Source organism: Vanellus vanellus (assembly GCF_965231255.1).
Source record: "Vanellus vanellus genome assembly, chromosome: 10".
NCBI lineage: Eukaryota > Metazoa > Chordata > Aves > Charadriiformes > Charadriidae > Vanellus > Vanellus vanellus.
The window spans coordinates 22,346,365-22,367,758 of NC_138915.1; the positions used below are offsets into that span (position 1 = coordinate 22,346,365).

Sequence of the window (21,394 nt, forward strand, 5' to 3'; positions counted from 1 at the left end):
GTGATGTTCTCGGGGAAGGGAGGCCAAAGCAGCGCGGTCGGACCTGCCGTGGGCAGAGAGGGATGGCTCTGGGCAGGACATCCGCTCAGCAGCCCGGGCTTGGCTTGGAGAACATCATGTCCAACTGTGGCACGGTGTGCGGGCGTCATTGCCGTGACGTTCCTGCTCCATCCGTAACTGCTCTGTGCGCTGGGAAGGTCAGAGCCGGAGATTTCCCGGGTGCAGTTCTGCCACTTCACCGAACCACTCTGTCCGCAGTAGGAACAAAGTGCGCTTACGGCATTTTTTTTTCTCCCGGAGGCATTAACGTGTATCTGATCCGTGACACCAGCCGGGGATGGGTGGTGGAGGAGCCCTTCCAGACCCTACCTGTGCTGGGTTTGTGTGTATCTTGGAATCATACAATAGTTTGGGTCAGAAGGGACCTTTAAAGCTCACGTAGTCCAAACCCCTCTGCAATGAGCAGGGCCATCTTCAACTACATCAGGTTGCTCTTGTATTGGAGGAACTGAAAGCACTCACTGCGTCCTGGTTTGAGGACAACTGCTTTTGGCATCCCTTTGATGGAAAGGGCAGTGCAAGGTGTCTTACTATGCGCAGAGAGACCTTTGCCTGCTGAAACGGTTCATCTTCTGGTCTCAAGAGCTTCGTTCTTGAAGCAAACATCACCAGAGCTTTCCTGGTCTGAAGCAGGAGAGGCGTCGGACCTACACCCCACCCGGCAATCCTGCTCTGGGAAAAGGTGCTCCCTTTTTTTAAAGCCCCGGCTCGTTTTGGGAAGAAGCCGAGGCTGCTCCTGGGACCTCTCCTGATGCTCTGTCCCACCTCCCTGGAGGCAGTGGCCGGCCCGGACTGCTGCAGCTTTCACCCAAGCCTGGCCGCTGTCGGAAAGCGCAAGCGGTTTCGTATGTTTTAGGTAATGAATAATTTGTGATCTCGCTCCTTTTGTTACACCTGCTGACGAAGCAGATGTTTGCAATTAGGCAGGTCTCGGCGCTGGCAGAGCCCGTCCCCAGCCGGGGGGACCGCTCTGACCCGTCGGCATTGGGGCAGGTGTAAATAACCCTCACGGCTCTGGAGGGCTCTCTCAGTTAATGCTGTTGCTCGTTAAACTCCTTAGCTTGGTTTTGACACGTCACTAACTGCGACGGCCAGGTTGTGTTTTAGCGCTCTTCGCTGCTGGAGCGCGCGCGCGCGGCGAGAAACGGCCCTTGCAGCGCCTAAAAGTGAGAGCGAACGGGGAAGTTTAGGGTGCCGCGGTATTTATTGCGTACGGCCTCGCTCGACTGTGTTGTGAGGGAGCGGTGTTTAAAAGAAGAGCGTGTTCTTGGCTGACCCTCCTGAGGCCACGTGGAAGAAGACCGCAGAATCCCGGACTGGTGAGGGCTGGAAGGGCCCTCTGGAGCCCCCCCAGTGCCACCCCCCGCCAGAGCAGGGGCACCTCCAGCAGTGGCACAGGACACGTCCAGGCGGGTTTGGAATGGCTCCAGAGGGGGAGACTCCCCCCCTCTCTGGGCAGCTGTGCCAGTGCTCTGCTGCCCCCACAGGAGAGAAGTCCCTCCTCAGGTTCACATGGAACTTCCCATGGTCACATTTGTGCCCGTTCCCTCTTGTCCTGTCACTGGGCACCACTGAACAAAGACTGTTCCCATCGCCCCGGCACCCGCCCTTGAAGGATTGATAAGCATTGATGGGATCCCCCGTTGGTCCTCTCCAGACTGAAAAGCCCCAAATCCCTCAGCCTTTCCTCACAAGAGAGATGCTCCAGTCCCTTCATCATTTCCGTAGCCCTTTGCTGGACCCTCTCCAGCAGTTCCCTGTCCCTCTTGCCCCGGGGAGCCCCGAACTGGACACAGTGCTCCAGATGTGGCCTCACCAAGATGCTGTCTTCTGAAGCGCGGGGAGGCGGCTGATGGAAGGTGGGTGTCGGGGCTGTCAAGACGTACCGTGACGGGCAGGAAATTACTTCTTATTTTTGGCGGGACCCCTCAAATGCCGCCCGCCTACCAGCGGGGAAGGAGCTTACGCTGACCTTTTGCCTTCCTCTGCCAGTGTTGGGTCTCGCTGCGGGGAGAGTATAAAGTCACCAGCTTTGGACTTAATTTAAAGGCTGAGCTGCTTCAGCTGCTCAGCTGGCGGCCGTGCGTCTGCGTGGGAGGTTCACGCCGGGCAGAGCTCCTCTGTGGTGGCCGGAGCCTCGCAGGGGCTGTATCTGTTGGACGTGTTCGGCCTCGGTGTTGTGCCCGTGCTGGAGCCGGGGGGTTTCCTCCTCCCGCTCGTAGACCGATCCGAGGAGGCAGGTGCCAATATTGATGCTGGAAAAGCCGTGTCCGTGAAGTTGAGCGTTCTCCTCGTTGGGTTTCAGCGAGCAGCAGCCGCACTCCAAATGCAGAGGAGAGCTGTGACCTTGCCCAGGAGCCAGCCCAGCCGTTAATTAGGGACCACGGCGACCGGAGAGCCCCCCGCCCCCCTTCCTGGGATTATTCCTGCTCTGGTTTTCCTCGTGGAATGCCTGTTTAACGTAAAGTGCGTAAATACTCATGGCAGCGGGGCTCCCCGCTCCAGCCGGGCGCCTTCCCCCGCAGCGCCAGCCCCGTCCTGCCCACGGACCCCCCACAAGGACGGAGCGGTGGCCATCGGGCGGCAGAGGTGGCAGCGGCATGCTGGAGGCCACCGACCCCCCCCAGCCCTCAAGGAGCTCATCCAGGGCTCAGCTGGGCACAAGCTGCCCCGGCACGGTGGCCAGCGGGTCCCCGGGGAGGGCAGAGCAGCTCCTCCGTAGCCAACAGGTTTGGGGGGTGTTTGCCACGGTGTCATCCTCCTCCTGTCTCTGCTGAAATCAACGGCTCGGTAATTGGCCCTGCAGTGGGGTTGTCTTGTCTAATAGGAGGTAATTGGCGTTACGAGGCCGTTGTGAGAGCTCTGTGGAGCTGGGGACCTTCAGGTGGGGGAGTCTCCCACTCTGGAGCCATTCCAAACCCGCCTGGACGTGTCCTGTGCCACTGCTGGAGGTGCCCCTGCTCTGGCGGGGGGTGGGACTGGGGGAGCTCCAGAGGGCCCTTCCAGCCCTCACCACTCTGGGATGCTGTGGTCTTCTTCCAGTGCCTCGGGGTGAAGTGACTGCATGAGTAAAGCCCCCAGAAGGGCAGAGCGCGGTCGGGGGAGAGGTGGTGTTCTGGCAGAAACCGCTGTACGAGACAACGGTGTGTGCAAAAATACCCGATTTGAGAAGTCCCTCTCCGCTGGGAGCTTTTAAGGGGAAAAAGGGAAGCGGCTGGGATGGAGATCTGCCTCTTATTTGTGCGGCAGAAGGAGAGGGTTGGGGAGGAAGAAAATCCTTCCGGCGCAGCTCTCGGCTCGCCATTTCCTACCTGGTGCCAAGGACGAGCTGTTTGTCTCACTGGCAACCCCGGCAGACGTCGCTGACAGCCAGAGAGCGGCCACGTGTGCCGGAGCCTGAGCCAAGAGGAAATCTCCCAGCCGTGCCGAGGCGGGCTGGGCTGGGCTGGGCTGAGCTGGCCATCGGGCACGCTGGTCCTCCCCTTCAGAACATGGGGCTTTTTTAGCAGATGGCTTAAGGTATTATGACACCTCCCTGTCCTCCTAGATGCTCTTGCATCTAGGGCATCTTCCTTCCAGGCCACCTCTGCTCAAATTCCTGAAGGATGTGATGGTGATGAGGTGGTTGATTGCTCCACCTCAGCCCACCTTGTTGTCTTGTTCCTTGTGCTCCTGCTTTCTTGTTGTCTCATGTTTTATCTTCTGGTGACGTGCGCTTTGGGCCTTCCTGAGTGGTGTTTGGATGGCAGAGCGGGGTTCTGCTCCAACACAACTTAACAAAATATGGAAAATATGCATAATAGCAGTGATGGGGCCTGGCCCGTGTAGACTCCCACGCCCCTTGTTTGCTCATTACCAACTCCCCCCAGGGGTGGCTGCTTGGCAGGTGGAGAAAATGGTCCAGGTTCTCCTGTCTAGTGACGCAGAGTGGGTGGAAAGGAGAGGGGAAGGCAGCTGGGGCTGCTGGCAGGAGGCTGAGAAAGAGCAGGGACACGATACCAGTGAAGAAATGGTGTGGGAAGGGTTGGAAGCAGAGAGCCCTTGAAGGGAGCATCTTTGCAATGCCTTTTCCACTCTCAACAGGCGTGGGCGGTTATCATCTGCCTGGTGGGGACAGCTCTCTTGGTGACCTTCCTTGTTTCATTCTTCCACGCGGTCTGAAAGCCCAAGTGATCTCAAAATCCCAAATCTTCCCCCAATGCAGGTTTAAAGGTCCACCCATGGGATTAGCATGGTGTTCTGCTCCCCTTTACCAAGGTAGAGGTGTAAGCACAGACGGTTTCCCGGGTTGTCCACCAAACAGGAGGTGCTCTGGCACAAGTAGCACCAAATCTGGAGCAGTTATGGGCCCTGTGACACAGACGGAGACCGAGGAGACAACTCAGGTCCACCCAGGCAAAGCAAAGCAGAGCTGGAAGAGGGTGTTTGTAGTAAGTAGCTGCATTCCTACATCACTTCTAGAGAAGTGGTAGCTCATAGGATTCTGTCTGTTCCTGGCAGGGAAAGGTCCAGGCAGATTCCAGCAAGGTGCTGAAGACATCTACTGCCTGGTCCAACCGCGTGTTTAATGATTGGTTTCCTAATCGGGGTTTGGAGTTTGAGGGATGCCTGTGCTTGGTGGAGGGGGCCGGTGACGCGTAGGAAGGGATGCTGGAGGACTGGTGGTAGTTTGGTCTGAGAAATGCCCAGGAGGAGAAGGAGCTGTAGCAGCTCCCAAAGAGAAGGGCGGCGTTTCCCCCGTGTCGGCATCGATGCGGGGCTGAGGGGGACGAGCCAGAAGCAGACGGGGACCGTCCGGATCCCCAGCGGGCTGGGCTGGGCTGTGCAGCCCCGCTTGGCACCCACGCCGTCCTGTTCCTTCCTACCGCCACGCAAAAACAAGCCGTAAATAGCTGCGGGGTGGAAGGGGAAGGAACTGGATGTAAGGTGAACGAGCCGATGGTAAAGTCCCAGTAATCTCTTTTTCGCATGTACCCTGTGATGAACGAGCGTTTGTTCGGGTCGGGGAAGTGACGCATCCCCCCCCCCGCCTGGGGGAGAGCAGGCAGGAGCCGGTCCCACTGCCCACCACCGTGCCAGCGAGGGCTGAACCTCTGCCAGAGCATCCTCTCCCGGGCATCAGCCTGCCGTCACCAAACCGGAGCAATTCGTAACGGCTTGGCGGCCCCTTCTGCTGCCGAGAGAGATTTACTGTCCGGTGTGGTCTCATTTTAATTACTGCCGGCACTTAAGGGTCTGTATCTGTCTTCCTTTACCCATAGGGATGTTGTCAGTTTTGATAGCTAATCTGGAATTAAGCTGATGATCCCTAAAGTAGGGGCCACCCTTCGGCCAATAATTCACTGCTGTCACCAGGTTCTTTGTGCTACCGGGACAGTGACCAGGAAAACTGATTTACTGGTAGCCGAGAGCCTCTCCCGTGGAGACAGTAAAGGGGGTCCTGCTGCGCTGGTAGACCCCGAGTGATGCAGGGTGGAGATTTTTCCTGTTCCAGGAAGACAGTATTTTGAGCGCTAGAAGGAAAGACTAAAATGTCTTTATGGCTGAAGAGCCACAAGATACACTCAGAGCTACGGTTCACCCCTTTTGGCACCCATCGCCATGGGCTGGCGTGGAGCCCCAAAGCAGGAGTGACCCAAGAGCGGTGCATGGGGAGGGTGTCCCGGGGCCACCCCTTGCCCCCGCTGCCCGGCGCGGGCACACGGTGCTGCCTGGGGCTTGGTCTGCCCAGTACGGCTTCGGCAGTACAAAACCGGAGACGCCGTGAAGCGGGCAGCACAGGGGAGTGCCGGATTTGCTTTTAGAGCAGCTGACGTGCCCCAACTTGTTGTTTTCCCAGGCACCGAAAATGACTTTTCCAGCACCGAAGCCTGCTTCCACTTCATTAACGTTCGATTAATGATCGCTCCTTGTGCTGCGCTTGAAATAGGAGTACGGTCAGGAGGAGGTTTCTTCTCTTGCCACGGCTGCGCTGCCAAGGTGCACCCAACTGGAAGGGCCACAAGGAAACCACAATTTGGGTGTCCTCCTGCCAAAATGGGCTCCGCTGTCCGTGGGCTGATGACGTGGTCGGAAGGGCAGCGATGCCCGTCTGTGCACGCACGCGCTCGCTCTTGCGCGACGGAAGGACAAATCGCGGTATTTACAGATCAAGTTTTAAATAGCCCTATTTTTAAACGGCATTTGGTGCTCGGTGCCGGGGAACAGTGAGGTTTTCTGCAATATGCGTTGCATTTTGTTGCCGCCCAAGAGGGGGAAAGCCCGCTGGAGCTTGGAAAGAAGCAAGTGAGAACGATGCTGTTGATGCTGCCTTGAGTTTCTGCTCGCACACACTCTTCGTGCCGCTGCGGCCCCAGTCCACCGAAAGGATAAACCGGACGGAACTGGAAAATAGGAAAGTGGAGTGGAGGGCACCAGCGGATCTCATGATGAGGGTTGGTTAAATAATAAAGCAAGTATTTGCTAATAAAAGATAATTTTTTCCATGCTGTTTCCAGGGCTAATAAGCAGAGGAAGTGGAGAGAATCGATTCTCCTGTTGCACGCTCGTGTATGATCAGGCCACAAAATTCGAAACACATTGAGTTTTCAAAAAGTCCACAACTTCAGCCTTTTAAAACGGGTTCCTTTCCCCGATTCTTGCCTTGTGATCAGATAAATGACCTTCGTAAGCAAAACCACCCCAGCTGCATTTCATAATGGGAATATACTTCTGTACGTTGTAATGAGCTGTTAACAGGGAACAGTATCGTGTGAAAATCTGCGCGTTTCCCATGATGCTGCCCCGAGTTAAAAGCCACCCGTAAATTATTCAGTATAGCAGATTTCAAGGTCAGGCTTGGCCATAAGATCCAGTTTTTCTTCCCCCACCCCCCCCCAAACCGGCGTTTGGGGAGAAATCGGACCCGTCGGGAAGCCCGGGGGGTTGTGTGGGAAGTACAGCGGCATCTGTGTCGGGTACCCGAAGGTGCGTGTGCCGCCTATAAGGAAATAACACCTTTGCTCCTCCGAAACTCCTTTCTTACCGAAGGCAGGCGCCCCAAGTTTTGCGGACGGTCCGGAGTTGGGTGGGTTTGGTTTGAGTTTTGTAAGGTTTTTGGGCGAGCCGTTTCTCAGGGCTGGTTCTGGCTGCAGTTCGCAGGGGCCCCTTCGTGATGCCGGGCGGCACGTGGGCGCAGGGCTGGGGATGCAGAGGAGTTTTTGCACTAAGGCGCCTCTTCTGCTGGATGCGAATGCTTGCTTATTAAGCGTATGTTACAATCCTGCATATTATTTTAGCTGCAAGTTCAGTCTCCGTCCTCTCCAGCTTTTTAGGTTTGATCGTCTTCCAGAGGCTTACTAAAAACACGCGAAGAATTTCAGCAAAACTCTGTGGAACACTTTTATTAAATTCTTTCAGTCATGCAAGCTAAATTAAATGACAGCTCTGTCCACCAAAAGATTACAAATATCAATCAGACTTCTCCCCCTAAACTCATGAAGGAATTAAATGTTTTTCTAAAAGTCTTCTGTTCCCCTTAATAATCTGTTTGGCTGTTCTCTTTACTTTACATATTTTTGAAGTATGTTGAAAGGGATGATTTCTGCCCTAAAGGAGCACAGTGCTTGTAGCTCACTGCCGATATTTTATCTGAATTTGTGGGCACAATTTTTGGGTATTGCTCAAATTGATATTTGCAATACCCGGGGCGTAGTTTCCCAAAGGGAGAAAACGGCTATTAAACTACAGTCCAAGGAACACAACGCTGATTTCTTTTCGGAGACGGGAGATTAATGATAAAAAGTATGTTGCAGCTCTCACTGTTTATGTTAAAATTGGAAAAACAAGACCAGGTGGCTCAGTGGGCTGGCGGGATGGTGAGCTCCGAGAAAAGCGGTTGTAAAGAATGAGGAGTTATAAAGATTTCAACATACGGTGGCCCGTCCAAATCCAGCTGAGTCATTACCCCGTGTTGCTGCATCTGTTTTTGTCTGGTCACTGTACAGTTATGAATAATTGTGTAAATCATGCCGGGATGCCCTGGGGAGCTTCCCTTGCAGAAAGGCTCGGCGCACCGTTCCCATCTGGCTTGGGTTTTTTTGGTTTGGTTTTTTTTTTGGTTTTTTTTTTGTTTTTTTAAGCTGTAAGGAGACCACAGGACAAGCCAAGCGACCAAGCTGTATATGGAGACCAGCCGGAGCCGCCGGCATCCCTCGCGCCGATGCGCCGGCAGTGATACAGCAGCGGAGGTACCGCAGCGCTGCCCGTCCAGAGAAATAAAAGTGATGCACGTATGAGCCGATGGAGCTCGTAATCCAGAGCAAAGGGGCGGTGGCCCGTGAGTTTCCAGCCACGGTGGTCTTTTCCAACCAAAATGATCTTATGGTGGTTGCGCAGAGGGGGGATGAATGCCCTGGGGACACCTCGGAGCTGCACGCGTGCGCACGGCCCCCCGCAATTAGCGCTGTAGTTTACATCGGGTACATTATAGTGTATTTTTGCCATTATGGTTTCGCAAAGAAGAGTAGATACGACTGTAAACTCTTACAGCTGGATGAATTGTGATTAAGTTAAAGCTATCTCACTGTTACATACTACTTTAGCGATCGCCGGACTATGTATTTTCCTGCCTCTTACCATAGGCTTTAAACCACAGGACATGAATAAACTGTAATGTTAGGGTACAGTCAGCTCCGCTTGCTATTTAAGGATGGGGAATCTATGTTCAGTCCACCAAGTATAATTTCATAAAGCGTGCGGACCGTCGGCATGAGCCGAACTGCGGCCGCTGCTCCGCGGCATCCGACAGCGTTCCCGGGTCTGGATGCGTCAATGGAGCAGGGTGGGATTTCCTCTACCGCTGCCAGTAGGCTTTGTGTCGCAGGCTTCGTTTCTCCCAAAGTCACCTGCGAAATTTGACTGCTGGAACCTCCCCGCGGTTCTCAGCAGCTGGGGAGCGCCTGGCCGAGGCTGGAGCTTTCGTCCCGGAAAAGGAAGGAGCAGCGTGGCGCGGGGATGTCACGGTCGCTCGATCCAATAGTGGGCGTTTCTCCGAAAGTTCCCCTTTTATTGGGACTACAAAGGCGAAGAAATTAAGCTGCTAATTTATGACGTGCCAAGAAAAAAGTAGTAATACAAGAAATGCTCGGCAGTTTTCATGTTTGAAAACACACAATTGAAAAAGTCCTCATTTTCCCCTGCCCCACGCTGAGCTTATTAAATCTGAAAATATCCCAAAGCTTAATTCTCTCCGCCAGAAAGTTCCTCTGCTTTTTTGGGTAAGTAATGAAAGTTGTGCCTCTGAGCTTGCGCGGTGGGGGTCCCGGCTGGCTTGCTCCATCCCTTGGATGCGGAGGAGTGAGCATCCCGCGGATCGGGAGTGAGCATCCCGCTGCTGGGCGGTCGCACTCCCCTTCCGCCGTGATGGGCTTGGGTTTGTTTTTTTTAGCAACGGTGCACCGGGGAAATGGATTCGAACTGATGCGTGTTGTAATTAGCCGCTGTGCGTGGGAGACCCTCGTTATACCTCGAGCTGATAGACTCCGTGCTGAGGACTGCTGTTAGCTGTGGGCTTCCTTTGGAGGAGAGAAATAGAAGTGATGGTGGAAAGGCTTGAGCGGTTGGCATGTTTGGGTCCTGTGCGAGGTCTTCCCCACGCGCTGCATTTTCCCGATTTTTATTCCTTTGTCGTCCTTCTGTGGTTACGCCGTATTCTGGGAAAGGCCTGTAAACGTCTCACTGAAATAAAATTCCTGAAAAGTGAACTTAACCGGCCTGAGCCGAAGGCTGCTGAAGGCCACGGAAAAGCATCCCCTGAACTTTGGGGAGATGAGCCGCGTTTTGCTTCCCACGGCGGATGTGGGACCCGGCGGGGCTGTCAGGCCGGGCCGAGTTTTGCACGTGCCCAGGAGAGGTTTCGCCGCGTTGTTTGATGCGGCCGGGGAACCCGGAGGGCTCTCACGTCGAGCCATTTGTTTTTCATTACGTTATGCTCCTCTCATATAAACACTGAGGTATGTGGACATTGCCGTGGACAGAGCCAGCCAGATGCCGAAAGCATTCCTCCAAGGCTGTATAAACTTCAGCAGCTAAATATTTTAGAAACTGTTTTCTAAGGCGAGCTTCATAGTTTAAAAATATAACCTAGATTCCAGATATTAAAAAATGCCTTGAAAGGCACGCATGTTGCTGCAATAGATGGAACTAACTAAACCCCTGAAGTATGCGGAAAGCTCCCATTTTGCAATATCTTCTCTGTTATTTATCCTTTTCATCATCATCATTTTTTTATTTTTTTTTTATTTTTTTTTAGTGCCGAGATTAAATTCAAGAAGGCTTTTAACAGCGGAGTGGTAGCGATAGAAATTTTCAGCGTATATTAACCGGCTGACTCACGCTTTTTCAAAGTGCATCGGGGTTTATGATGAAATAGCCGGCTGCTTTCAGCAATGGCAAAATCTGAAAAGTCAGCGGGAAGAGGAAGCCCGTAGCTGAAAACGTGTCTCGTCCCTCCGCGGGCTGCGAAGGGGCAGCGTGAGGAGGTCCCACCCGTGGTTGGGAAGCAGTCCTCACCCCGCGCTCGGTGGAGGCGTTCGAATCCCCCTCTCGGGGGCGTGCGATCTGTCACCGTTAGTTAGGATTCGACTTTAAAACATCCTTTAAAAGAGCCTTTCATCGCGTTGCTTGGCTGTCCCGAAAACTTCCGCTAGCATCCTCTGCGCTTCAAGAGTGAGGAATGAGATTTTCTTGGTTGTTTTTGTGGGGCGCCGTACGGACGCGAGAGACCGGCCCTTCCCTTTCACGCGTGTTACTTCTCAGGTGGGAGAGATTCCCCGAAAGCGGTGAGAATCCCTGAACAGATTTTCCTCTTGCTGCTGCCTTTTGCCCCGTCTGACCTGACTCTGGACATGGGTTTTGTAGCCAGGTCCAGAGCTTTGGTGGCACTGGGCTCTCGCAGGGCTGGTAGATGTGCTCCAGCTCCTGCGATGCTCACTGGGCAGAGTTACTCAACGTGGTTTTTCCACCTCCTTTTGTTACTTCCACTGAGGTTTTGTGTGCAGCTTTGTCCATGAATGAACCTGAGCTCGTCAGCGCTTTGGCATGAGGAGCACGATGGGGTCCTGTCCCACTCTCCTGGCTCCACTGAGACCTGTCCCCCCTCTTGTCACCCAGTCTTGTCACCCAATATATTCAAATATTGGGTAAGGGGAGGAAAAGGTTTCTTAAGTCCTCCAATCCAAGTCTGAAAGAGAAATATAGAATTCAGAGAAGGATAAAATGTGCTTTATTTCATCCAAGAACTAAATATCAAAGCGTACGTTAAAGAAATACAGGTGATCCACATCGTCCTGAGCCGAGGGCAGAGATACGTGTTTCATTTTCTGTGATCTTTGCGTCACACCGGGTCCCCCTGCAAGCGTGGGAGGAAGAGGTGGGGAAGGTGGAGGGAAGCTGTTGAATGACCGTGGCACCTCGTGTCTTTCAGCTACTCAAAGGGATGGCTTTGCCCCACCGAAAAGCCCCGGGCAAAACCCAGGAGGAGGAGGAGGAGGAGAGTGGAGACTGCGATGATGAAGATGACTGCGGTGGAGGCTCCGGGGATGGAGAGCTGCGAGTGAGGAACCAGCTCCGGTTCTTAGCAGGTGATGGGGACGGTGGTCCCACCGGGCCTGCCCTTCTGGGGGTTGTGGGTCGTGGTGGTGGTGGTGTGGGGAGCTGCTCTCTGGGATCTGCTCAGGTCCGCTCGCTGCAGGCACCACCGATGCTCAGAGGCTGGTCACGCTGAGCATCCTGCTGGTTGGCCTCGGTGCAACCGGAGGAGAAATGCCACTGCTTTTCCAGGTCAGGTTTGCAGGGGTGTGTTGAGGGAAACCTGTGGGAGAAGGTTCAGGACAGGTTGCAAACCTGCTGTAGGTCCCAGAGTCACCCTCTTCCCTCCTTCCCGCTGCTGCCCGCGCTCGTGAGCTTAAAGATGAGCTCTTCTGCTTTCCAGAGGACATCAAAAAGTGGGTGAGGATTGTCTGACCGCAGCAAACGATGGTTGCGTCTGATCTAGGGTTTAGAGACCCATGGTAATTTTTTACAAAAAACTCAGGCTCACTTTTCAGAGGTGATTTAGGTACTCTGGAGCCTAAAATTGCGTCGGTTGCCAGTACGGGTCATGCCTTTGGTTGCTTTGAAAACGGCCGTGAGGCACTCCTGGTGCTCCGAGGCTACGTTATTAATAAGGTAGTCCCTGGTCACCCATCGGGAGGAGAAAGCGAAGGACCAGTTGTCACTTGGACAGTTGCAAATGCCGTTGACGAGTGCCTCCTCCCTGACCCACTGACCGCTGTCGTCCTCCTCCTGGCTCCGTGGAGCTCAGCAGCCGTTCTGCTCGCGTCAGCAAGAGGAGGCTGTTAGAGGCTGTTAGAGGCTGTGTCTGTCGTGGACGAACTGTGTCCGCTGGACGCGGGTCTGCGGGCCGGAGGCTTGGCCCAATTAATGCCGGTCCCAGTGCTACGCGTTGCTCTTCGAGAGACCAGACAACTGAACCTGGATAAAATCAGCTTTACAGCTTTGAAGTTTAAGAGGCAAATTTGGGCTCTTAAACGAAGCACAGATGTTTATAAATTCCCTTCCATTGGTCTGGGATAATTAAAATATCCTTAATGAAGTGAGAGCTGAAATATTAAATGCCAGTTTCATATCAAAGATTATTGACGCATTATGTAAAATACATGAAATACATATATTCAAATATTGGGTAAGGGGAGGAAAAGACTTTTTTAAGTCCTCCAGTCCAAGCCTGAAAGAGAAATACAGAATTCGGAGAAGGATAAAATGTACTTTATTTCATCCAAGAACTAAATATCAAAGTGGACATTAAAGATGTACAGGTGATCCACATCGTCCTGAGCCGAGAGCAGAGATAACGTGTTTCATTTTCTGTGATTCTCGCGTCGCGCCTTTATGCTATTTTTAATGTGTTTCTAGTTTCCTCTTATAGCCTTCCCCATAATATCATCAGTGGTCTCTGAAGCCGGGTATATGATCCTTTCTGCCTTTTGCTGCCTCTCTAGGCTTGTTTAATCACTGTAGTGACCTCCCTTGACTACCTGCCCATCTGGCGATTTAGACCTCTCTTGTCTCTGCGGTACGTGAACGTGTAACGGGAAAAGAGGACTCGTCCTCCCGGGGCTGCTCTGCTGGAGCGTGTTTGCTGCTGCCTTTGCTACGGGGTGGGGTAAATATTAACTTTAAAGCAGCAGCAGTGGCTTTGGGGCGTTGCGTCCCTGGCAGGTTAAGTCTTTCAGGTTGCCGATGGCGTGAGGTTTGTCCAACACATCTTTCAGGCACCGGCTGGCCTCGGAGAGCACGAGCTCTGCCATCATGGTGGCCAGGGAGGCTTCCTGGTGTTCCCTCACTTGCCCGTGCCGTAATGCTCCTTTTTTTTTTTTTTTTGTGTTTTGCTTTAGAGCGGAAAGGCAAAGCCAATCTGACAGCGACAGAATCCTATTTGGTTGGTATTGGATATAAACTGTGACTCTGTTCAAGTTTAATGTTGGAAACAAGCCCAGGAAAAGTTGCTGATGGTGTGGAAATACTCACTTTCAACATTTTTGAGAATGATATTTCTTTTTACTTTGAAAGGGTATTTTTCAATTAATTTTTTTTTCCATCATATCACATGTACATAGCACGAAATAAAAGGGACCAGAAACCATTCCGCCCCCCTTCCCCCTTTCCCCCCCCTTTCCACAAATCCTAAATTTTAGGTTAGCGTGCCGATTTGAAATGGTGCCAGGCTTTGAAATCTGGAAATACTTTGCGAAATGGACTTTTACATTTAGCGTGGCTTTATCTCTCTCCTTCCCAAGGTGGTTACCCTGTAATAGAGGCAAAAAGGACTGGGTTTGAGTTACCGACTCTGGTTTGATCCCGTGCTGGATGCTCTGCGGTGTTAGGGCAGGAACGCGGCTGGGTGCCTGGGGCGGGGATGGGTGTCGTAGCAGTGGGCTCAAGCCCAAAACCCCTTTTGAGGGTGTTTGAGTGCCTCTGCCGACCCTCGGAGGTTTGCAGTCGGGGAACGCAGCTTGGGTGCTTTGCTTTCCTTTTCTTAGAGGCTTTGTTCAGCTTAGGAGGAAATTTCCTAGAACCATAGGATGGTTTAGGTTGGAAGAGACCTTGAAGATCATCCTGTTCCACCCCCCAGCCCTGGGCAGGGCCACCTCCCCCCAGCCCAGGTTGCTCCCAGCCCCGTCCAACCTGGCCTTGAACACCTCCAGGGATGGGGCAGCCACAGCTTCTCGGGGCACCCTGCGCCAGGGGCTCACCGCCCCCACAGGAAAGAGTTTCTTCTTAATATCTCATCTAAATCTCCCCTCTTCCAGTTTAAAACTGTTACCCCTTATCCTATCGCTACATGCCCTTGGAAAAAGTCCCTCCCCAGCTCTCCTGGAGCCCCTTTAGGGACTGGAAGGCTGCAATAAGGTCTCCCCGGAGCCTTCTCTTCTTCAGGCTGAACCCCCCCAACTCTCCCAGCCTGTCCTCCCAGCAGAGGGGCTCCAGCCCTCCCAGCATCTCCGGGGCCTCCTCTGGCCCCGCTCCAACAGCTCCGTGTCTTTCCTATGTTGGGGACCCCAGAACTGGACACAGCCCTCCAGGTGGGGTCTCCTCGGAGCAGAGCAGAGGGACAGAATCCCTTCCCTTGACCACACTTCTTCTGATGCAGAAGATTTCCTTGGGCCCATGGCGGTAGCGGAGGACTCCTCCCTCGTGGAGAGTTTCCCAAGCCTTGGCCATGCCTTGGGGTGGAGGAGAGGTGGGTGACTGGCACCGGCGCTGGATTTGACCAGCAGTTGAGTGAAAACGTTGGTAGAGTTTGCCACCTCCGAGGTCTTTGCATCTCTTGGATGCAGTCGGAGTTTGTCCTGCACGCCGGCGTGGGCGCCGCTGGTCCTGCTGGCTACCTGCAGCCAGCTGCTCAGTGCTGGCCCCACCGAGATGTCCCCTCAGAAGGTCTTGAAAACGTGGAGATAGAAAAAGAGCAAAAGGAAAAAAAAAAAAAAACAAACCAAACCAAAACCAACAAAAACCAAGTCAGCCTCGAATGCAGCCTAGTTTTGATTTATCGCCTGTTATATAAAATGTAACCTTTGTTTCCTATTTATAATGAGCCTGTAATAACTGGACAGTCAACTTAAACTTTAATGATTTAAACATACTTGTAAACTGTCAAGTCAAAAGTTTGTGAGTGACTATAAACATATGTTGGTGAGCGCTATATGCTAATAAATTCATTATTATGGTGCCCCAGTGGGAAACACGGAGATGGCAGGCTTTTTTTTTTTTTTTAACGCTAGGCCTTTTATTGTTTGTCACATCTGCAACGCATTAAGGATTTTGAAGGCAGATAATGTTTACAATAAGGGGGGAGGACTGAAAACCTCCCAGCTCAGAGAAGAGCGCATCCTGTTTGTCAACGGAGCGACGGTGGAGCCGGCACCCTGGCCCTGCAGCTCTAAAAATAGAGCCGCGTACGTACGCACACATATATTTATGCCACGCCGCCGGCAAATCCTGCTGGCGAATAAATTACGGTATTTCCCCCCAAAAAATTACGAGCCGGCGCAAACGTCTTCCGGGCTGTACGACGCGAACCCACGCTCGCACCCCGCTGGAATTTGTCCTCCGACATGGGGCACCCAAAGCAAACAGAGCCCGGGGTGGCTGGCGCTTCGCTGCCCTTCCAGACAGCCACCCACTAATTAGCTCACCTCCGGCGTTCTCACTCGAGATGCCACTTATAACCGAGGAGCTCGTTGCCAGGAAGCCTGAAAATAAAACATGGGTGCTGGAGAGGCTGCCACGCCGGGCGGGCAGCTCGAGCAGGCGCTGGGGGGGAGGAGAGGGATGCTTTTCGGGGGGTTTTGCAAAGGTGGTGTGGTCCGGCTCACTCGTGCGGCGTTGTTGTGCGTCTCACAAGCTTTGCCGGGAGGAAAAAAATCCCTTTTAGCGGTCGGAGCATCACCCGGGGAATGTTCTGAGCGATCCAGCAACGGAGGGAGGGGGTGGGAGGATGAGGGGAAGGTTTAACCCTTCCAAAATATCTGTGTTAGGCAGTAACAAAAGTTGTCTTGGGAACAGATGGATTTGGCAGAATTATGTAGAAATAGTTTGTCCTGGGAAGGGAAGTTGGCCTCATCCCATGAGATATGTAAGGATAGATGTGTGCAATAAAGACATATAAAGATGGCTCTGCAAGTTCGCGTGCGTAAAACAGCTCCCCTGCCTGGCTGTTCCCCCGGCGTAACCTGCCGTTGGTTTTGCCTTTCTGCTCTCCCGTGGTTATTTCTAAGGGGGAATTTGTCGTTGGAGCCCCCGGGGAAGCCCTGAGTTTTCCCTGCCCGTTCCCTGCCCGACCGGCCGGCCGGGCTGGGCCTCTGCGCGGCTTTCCAGCAATCCACGCCATACCCCGGCTCTTCTTGATGAAAGTCAAGATCGGCACAGCGCGTCCCTTGAGTTACCCAGATCTGTAACTCTTTTAGTAGCTTTGGGCTTGCTTTGCCCCCTGGTTTATCCTCTCGGCAGGGTCGTTTCGAGAGCTCGCGGCAAATCGCGGGCCCGAATGTCATCGCCGCCTGGGTTGGCCGAGCGCGGTCTCTTCCCAGGTGGAAAAGCTGTTTCTTGGTGATCCCTTTATACACGTTATAAAGGTGGTGTTGCTTCCAAAGGAGAATGTAGGCACGTCGTGGAGCGGAGGATGTCTCTGGCCACCCCCTTACCAGAGAGAAGGGGCTGCCGTGGTTGTGTGGCTGTGCTGCACGTGGGCACGGAGTGGGACCGCTGTGTTTTCTGCCCCGCACCGTGGTTTTGGAATTCCCCCCACCCCCCCCCCCCCCAAAAAAAAATATAATCTGGTGCTGCTCTGAGCTCCCATGAGTTGCAACTGTCGTCCTAGTCTCCTTTTTAACATCTCCAAATGTCCCAGTAAACTGTTCCATTAGAGGTTGCGGTGCAGAGATGTCATTCCTACAGCTCAGCATTTTGGGGATCTTCCTCTCTTCACCTAGTTTTCCCCTCCCAGGTTTATCTCTGGAGGTGCCGTCCATCCGAGCTCCTTCTGCCCCCCTCCCACGGTCAGGAACAGGAGACGCAGCTGCTACGACGGCGTTTGAATTGCTTTTTCATGGGCTACAAAAGGCTGTGCGTTTTGGGGAGCAAACGGCTCCCGGTGGGTTTCCCTGCCAAGGCGGTGGCAGTGCTGGTGGCCAGGCAGAGGGTGGCTTTGGGTGCAACCCTCCTGGTTTCTGCAGCCCATTCCTGCGGGAAAGCGTCCGTAGAAGAGGACGCTGGAAAAAGGGGGATGCTCCCAACCTGGGAGTGCTTGGAGGTGCGCCAGGGCTCACTCCCTGCTTGTGCTGGGAGACAGACAAACGGTAGTTAAAATATTTACAAGATCGCGTCTTCCCATCCTTTATCATGGTGATTGCTTCTCTGCAAACGCCTTCAGGGTGCCGGTATCTCAGCGGCTTGTATCTGCTGATCCCGCTCTGCCGGGCTTAGTGCTGGAGCTGGCGAGCCCCCGTCATTGGGGTGTTTATCAAACACCCAATCGACTTTTAAAATCCTCCTCCCGCAGGTGGGAAACGTCCCCATCCGTGTGGATTTTTGCTGCCGGCGCGCGCGGGGGCCCGCGTGGCTGTCGTGCCTTCCCGCCGTACAGCCTGCAGGCTTGGCTTGTCCTACTGAAAAATATCACGGGTCCAATATCGATATTTGTTGTACGCGGCTCTGCTCAGCCTTCGGCCGAGGTGCCCTGTCCTTGGCTCGCGCGGCGGGGGGAGCCGTGCCGCTTTGACGCACCGTCCTTCCGCAGTTTTGGTTTTGTTGTTTTTTTTTTTTTTTTTTCTATTCTGCTAAAAGCTTTAGGACTCTTTACTATAATTTTTGTAGCAGCAACTTTTTTTTTTTTTTTAATTTTTCCCCAAAGAGGGTGTTGTCGAATGCTTGACTGAGGCAAGGGTAGAAACATACTGTTTTACAAGACAGTCATCCTGGCCCGGGGCAAAAAAAAAAAATGACAAGGCCAAATGTCAGTGATATTATCCTGATGGAAGAGCTGGAATCGTACCAACTAAAACAGCCCAATAGCTTGATTTCAAGTGTTTGTGTTTGTTGAAATTTCTCCTTTTAACGAAGATTTGGTTGGAAGTCAAGAATTCCTCGTCACTGTCCAAATAGAAGCTAGAAGATGGAGAGGGAGTCACATGTAGCAGTTGGCTGAAGCTCTAATTGAGTGGCAAGTTCATTAATTCACTGTTGACGTCAGCAAAAATGATTTATTTTTTTTTTTGGTGATTGACGGACTGGGAAAATTATTGGTGGCTTGCAGAGATGAGCTTGTTTATAGCATCCTTCAGTTGGCTGTTTGTGTGACTCCTCCAGGCCTCACCCTGTACGTAATGTATACATTTTGAAAGATTCTTCTAACTTTTGTGCTGTGAGTTCCTCCAAAGGAGGAACTGAATAAGCCCCCAACCAAAGAACTAGAAATTCATCTCTCAGAATAAGTTTGCACTGTGAGAAAAGCTACACATACGCAAAATGGTGTATGAAACGAGCAAGTAAATCTACTGGATATATTAGTCCCACACTCTTATTTTCTGTTTTCCGTTTTTCTTCAATTTTTAAATCTTTTTTAACTTTCAGTGTTGCGGTTGCAGGCTGCAAATCTAAGTCCATCTGAGCGATTTGTACCTGGTGTTTTTAGAAGCTGACTTCCAGTGCCTCGGTCCATTCTGACCCAAAGCAAAGAATGAGGTACCTGTTTGGTTTTTTGTTTTTTTTTTAAAGCAGGATCAGTGGAGGGCATGTAAATCCCTGACATCCTCACATCCATCAATATCACATGCATCCCATTCCCAACGTGAGCAGACGTTGGCCTAAATCCTTCTTTTGGAAGCCCGGATCGGCGCAGGTGAGACTGGTTCTTGGGCTCAGTAGAAGGTGACTGGGGGAGGCCGAAGGGTTGGAGGCACACTGAAGGTCAGATGAGGTGATGCTTCTGCTCTTCCACCGTACAAAGTCACAAAAGTCTTCGCAAATCTATGATTGCTTATCAGTCCTGGACGTTTATAACACCAATCTGCTGGCAAAAAGGTTTGCCATCTATTCGGGTTGCACGTTAGAATAACAGCTTGTGTTGTGCCAGAGCATCTAAGGAGATACTTTTCAACAGTGTAATTTGGGAGCTAATGTATCTTTAAATTGTTACCGAGTGCAGCATTTTACATGACTGAACGCATCAAAACAATTTCAAGTATGCAAAAATTTGCCCAGTTGCAATAGCGATAGTCATATTTATCTTTAAAGGATGATGAATCTGTTTTTCTGGGGCTGAAAACACGTGAATTCTTCCCAAGCTGGGAAACGGAATTCCTGACTCAGATACAAACTTGCTTTTCTTTTCGTGCCGTTTTTCTTTGGGGAGAGACAAAATAGTTTAGCTGGATTTCTTTTTAAGGGCCGGCAATAAAGGAATATTTCAGACAGGAGCAGACCAGGTGCTACTTGCTAATGGACCGACAAGATAACCTTACGCTGATAGTCGCGGCGTCGTATCTGCGCCGTTTGTCGTACAAAGAGAGGTTTGTCTGCGAGCCTGATAACAATATAACGTGTTGATTGACTTTTCCCGTAGGAGAGGGTGCCCCTTTCATGAGTGGCTTGGCTTTTGCTAATGCCTTACTGCGGGTAAGCCGATAAGGGCGATTAGGGGGATGTAATAAACGAGGCTGTAGGGCACAGCGCTTCTTGGTGTTGCCGGAGAGGGCTGCGGCCCCGGAGCGTGTCCCAGCCGTGCCGTGTCCCAGCCGCGCCAGCCGATGCGCGTGCCCAACACTCGTGTCAGTGTGCGGGCACTCGGTGGCAAAGCATCCTGGGGACGTCCTGTGGGCACGGGGCTGGGCCATTCCTCTCTTGCCTCACGGCTGCCGCGGGCCCCGCTCTCAGAAAACAGGGGATGCGCCCTGCACGAAGACGGGCTGCCTTCTCTCCTGGCAGCGTTTCCACTCTTCTGCCGTCCAGGAGAGGCCGGTCCAGCCGGGATCCCTTCCTCGTGGACTGCTGGATCAGAGTACCTCACTGCGTTGTCTTTAGCCCTGATGCAGAGCGCTGACGGGTGGGTGCTGAGTGCCCATATTTGCTCGTGGTCCTTGGGATCATGCTGCAGTTTGTCATATCTGCTTATACTTCAGGTGTCTTTGGCTACGTGGGCACCACCGAAGGGGAGCAGATGTGGGGCAGCACTACAGCTGAGCTCCTGCTGCAGTCCTGCGGAACCGTGGCACGCAGAAACCACAGCCACCAGCCAAAGACAAGACTGGGGTCAGGAAGAGTGGGATCCTTTGGCGCACACCGCCATGGCGCTGGGGATTTGGCTACGGGCAATGACGAGGATTGGGCAGGAGGAACGTCATGCAGCAGGGACACGCAGAGGTCACACGGAGTCAAAGACACAAGAAGGCAAATTCATGGAACTAAGGTCTGTCAAGGACCGTTAAACACAGCTTGGCTCGGGATGAGCTCGACATGCGCCTGCCCGGAAAGTATCTTGGGGAAATACAACTGTGTGAGAAACTGCAAACACAATTAACATTGGGCCAGGTGGCCCTGTCTCGTTGAAAGGGTCTTGGAGAGGGTCCTGGGCTCTCTGCTGCGGCTGCTGCTTTGTTGTCTATCGTTTTGCCCTGAGAGATGTCCAAGAGGACAGACGATGTTTCAGGTGGAGCGTGGAAGCCACCACTTACTGGAAAACTTTTTGGATACAACTTTCAGAGCGCTCTTGAGCCCTAAAGGGAAGAAGATGGGAAATGCTGAAATTCCCCAGAGTGCCTTAAAAATCCTGACCTCTGGGTTCCCCTCTTCAAATTTGAACAAACGTGTTTGTTTTTATATAGGATATTGCGGCAATGACCCAGCAGTGAGAGATGCAGCGGCGCATTATGGCAGCGACCGGAGGCTCTGGGGAGCTGGTGTTTACGTAGACGTGGTTGAGTGAGAGCCTACACGGCGGCGATCTCCGTACCTGGCGTCCAACAGGTTCTCACTTGCTGCAGACGGGAGCATCGCAGTCTTGACAATTAGTTTTTACGTCTTTCCGTAAATACAGGTAAATATAGGTATCTATGAACTAATAAAGCCTGATTAAATGAAGCTGTGAGTTAAGTATCTGGAAGACGTCTGGGTCTTTCCAAACAGCGATGCTCCCTGGGAGGTCACGGGTGGAGGAAAAGGCGTTGCCTGAGGTGAGGCTCTCAAAATGGAATCAATGGAGAGACCGCGGTGGACTCGTGCACGGGCCTGATCCTGG

The 21,394-nt window shown here is 52.7% G+C and overlaps 1 protein-coding gene across 1 annotated transcript in view; it reads left to right on the top strand.

Annotated features, from left to right (window-relative positions):
* GPC3 (glypican 3) overlaps positions 1–21,394 on the top strand; it is a gene marked incomplete at both ends in the record, with an annotated part of 173,015 nt that overhangs the window by 132,086 nt on the left and 19,535 nt on the right. The window contains one exon of the mRNA XM_082488168.1: positions 11,525–11,681. Within this exon, the coding sequence (XP_082344294.1) occupies positions 11,525–11,681 (157 nt within the window). The remainder of the gene's footprint in view (positions 1–11,524; positions 11,682–21,394) is intronic.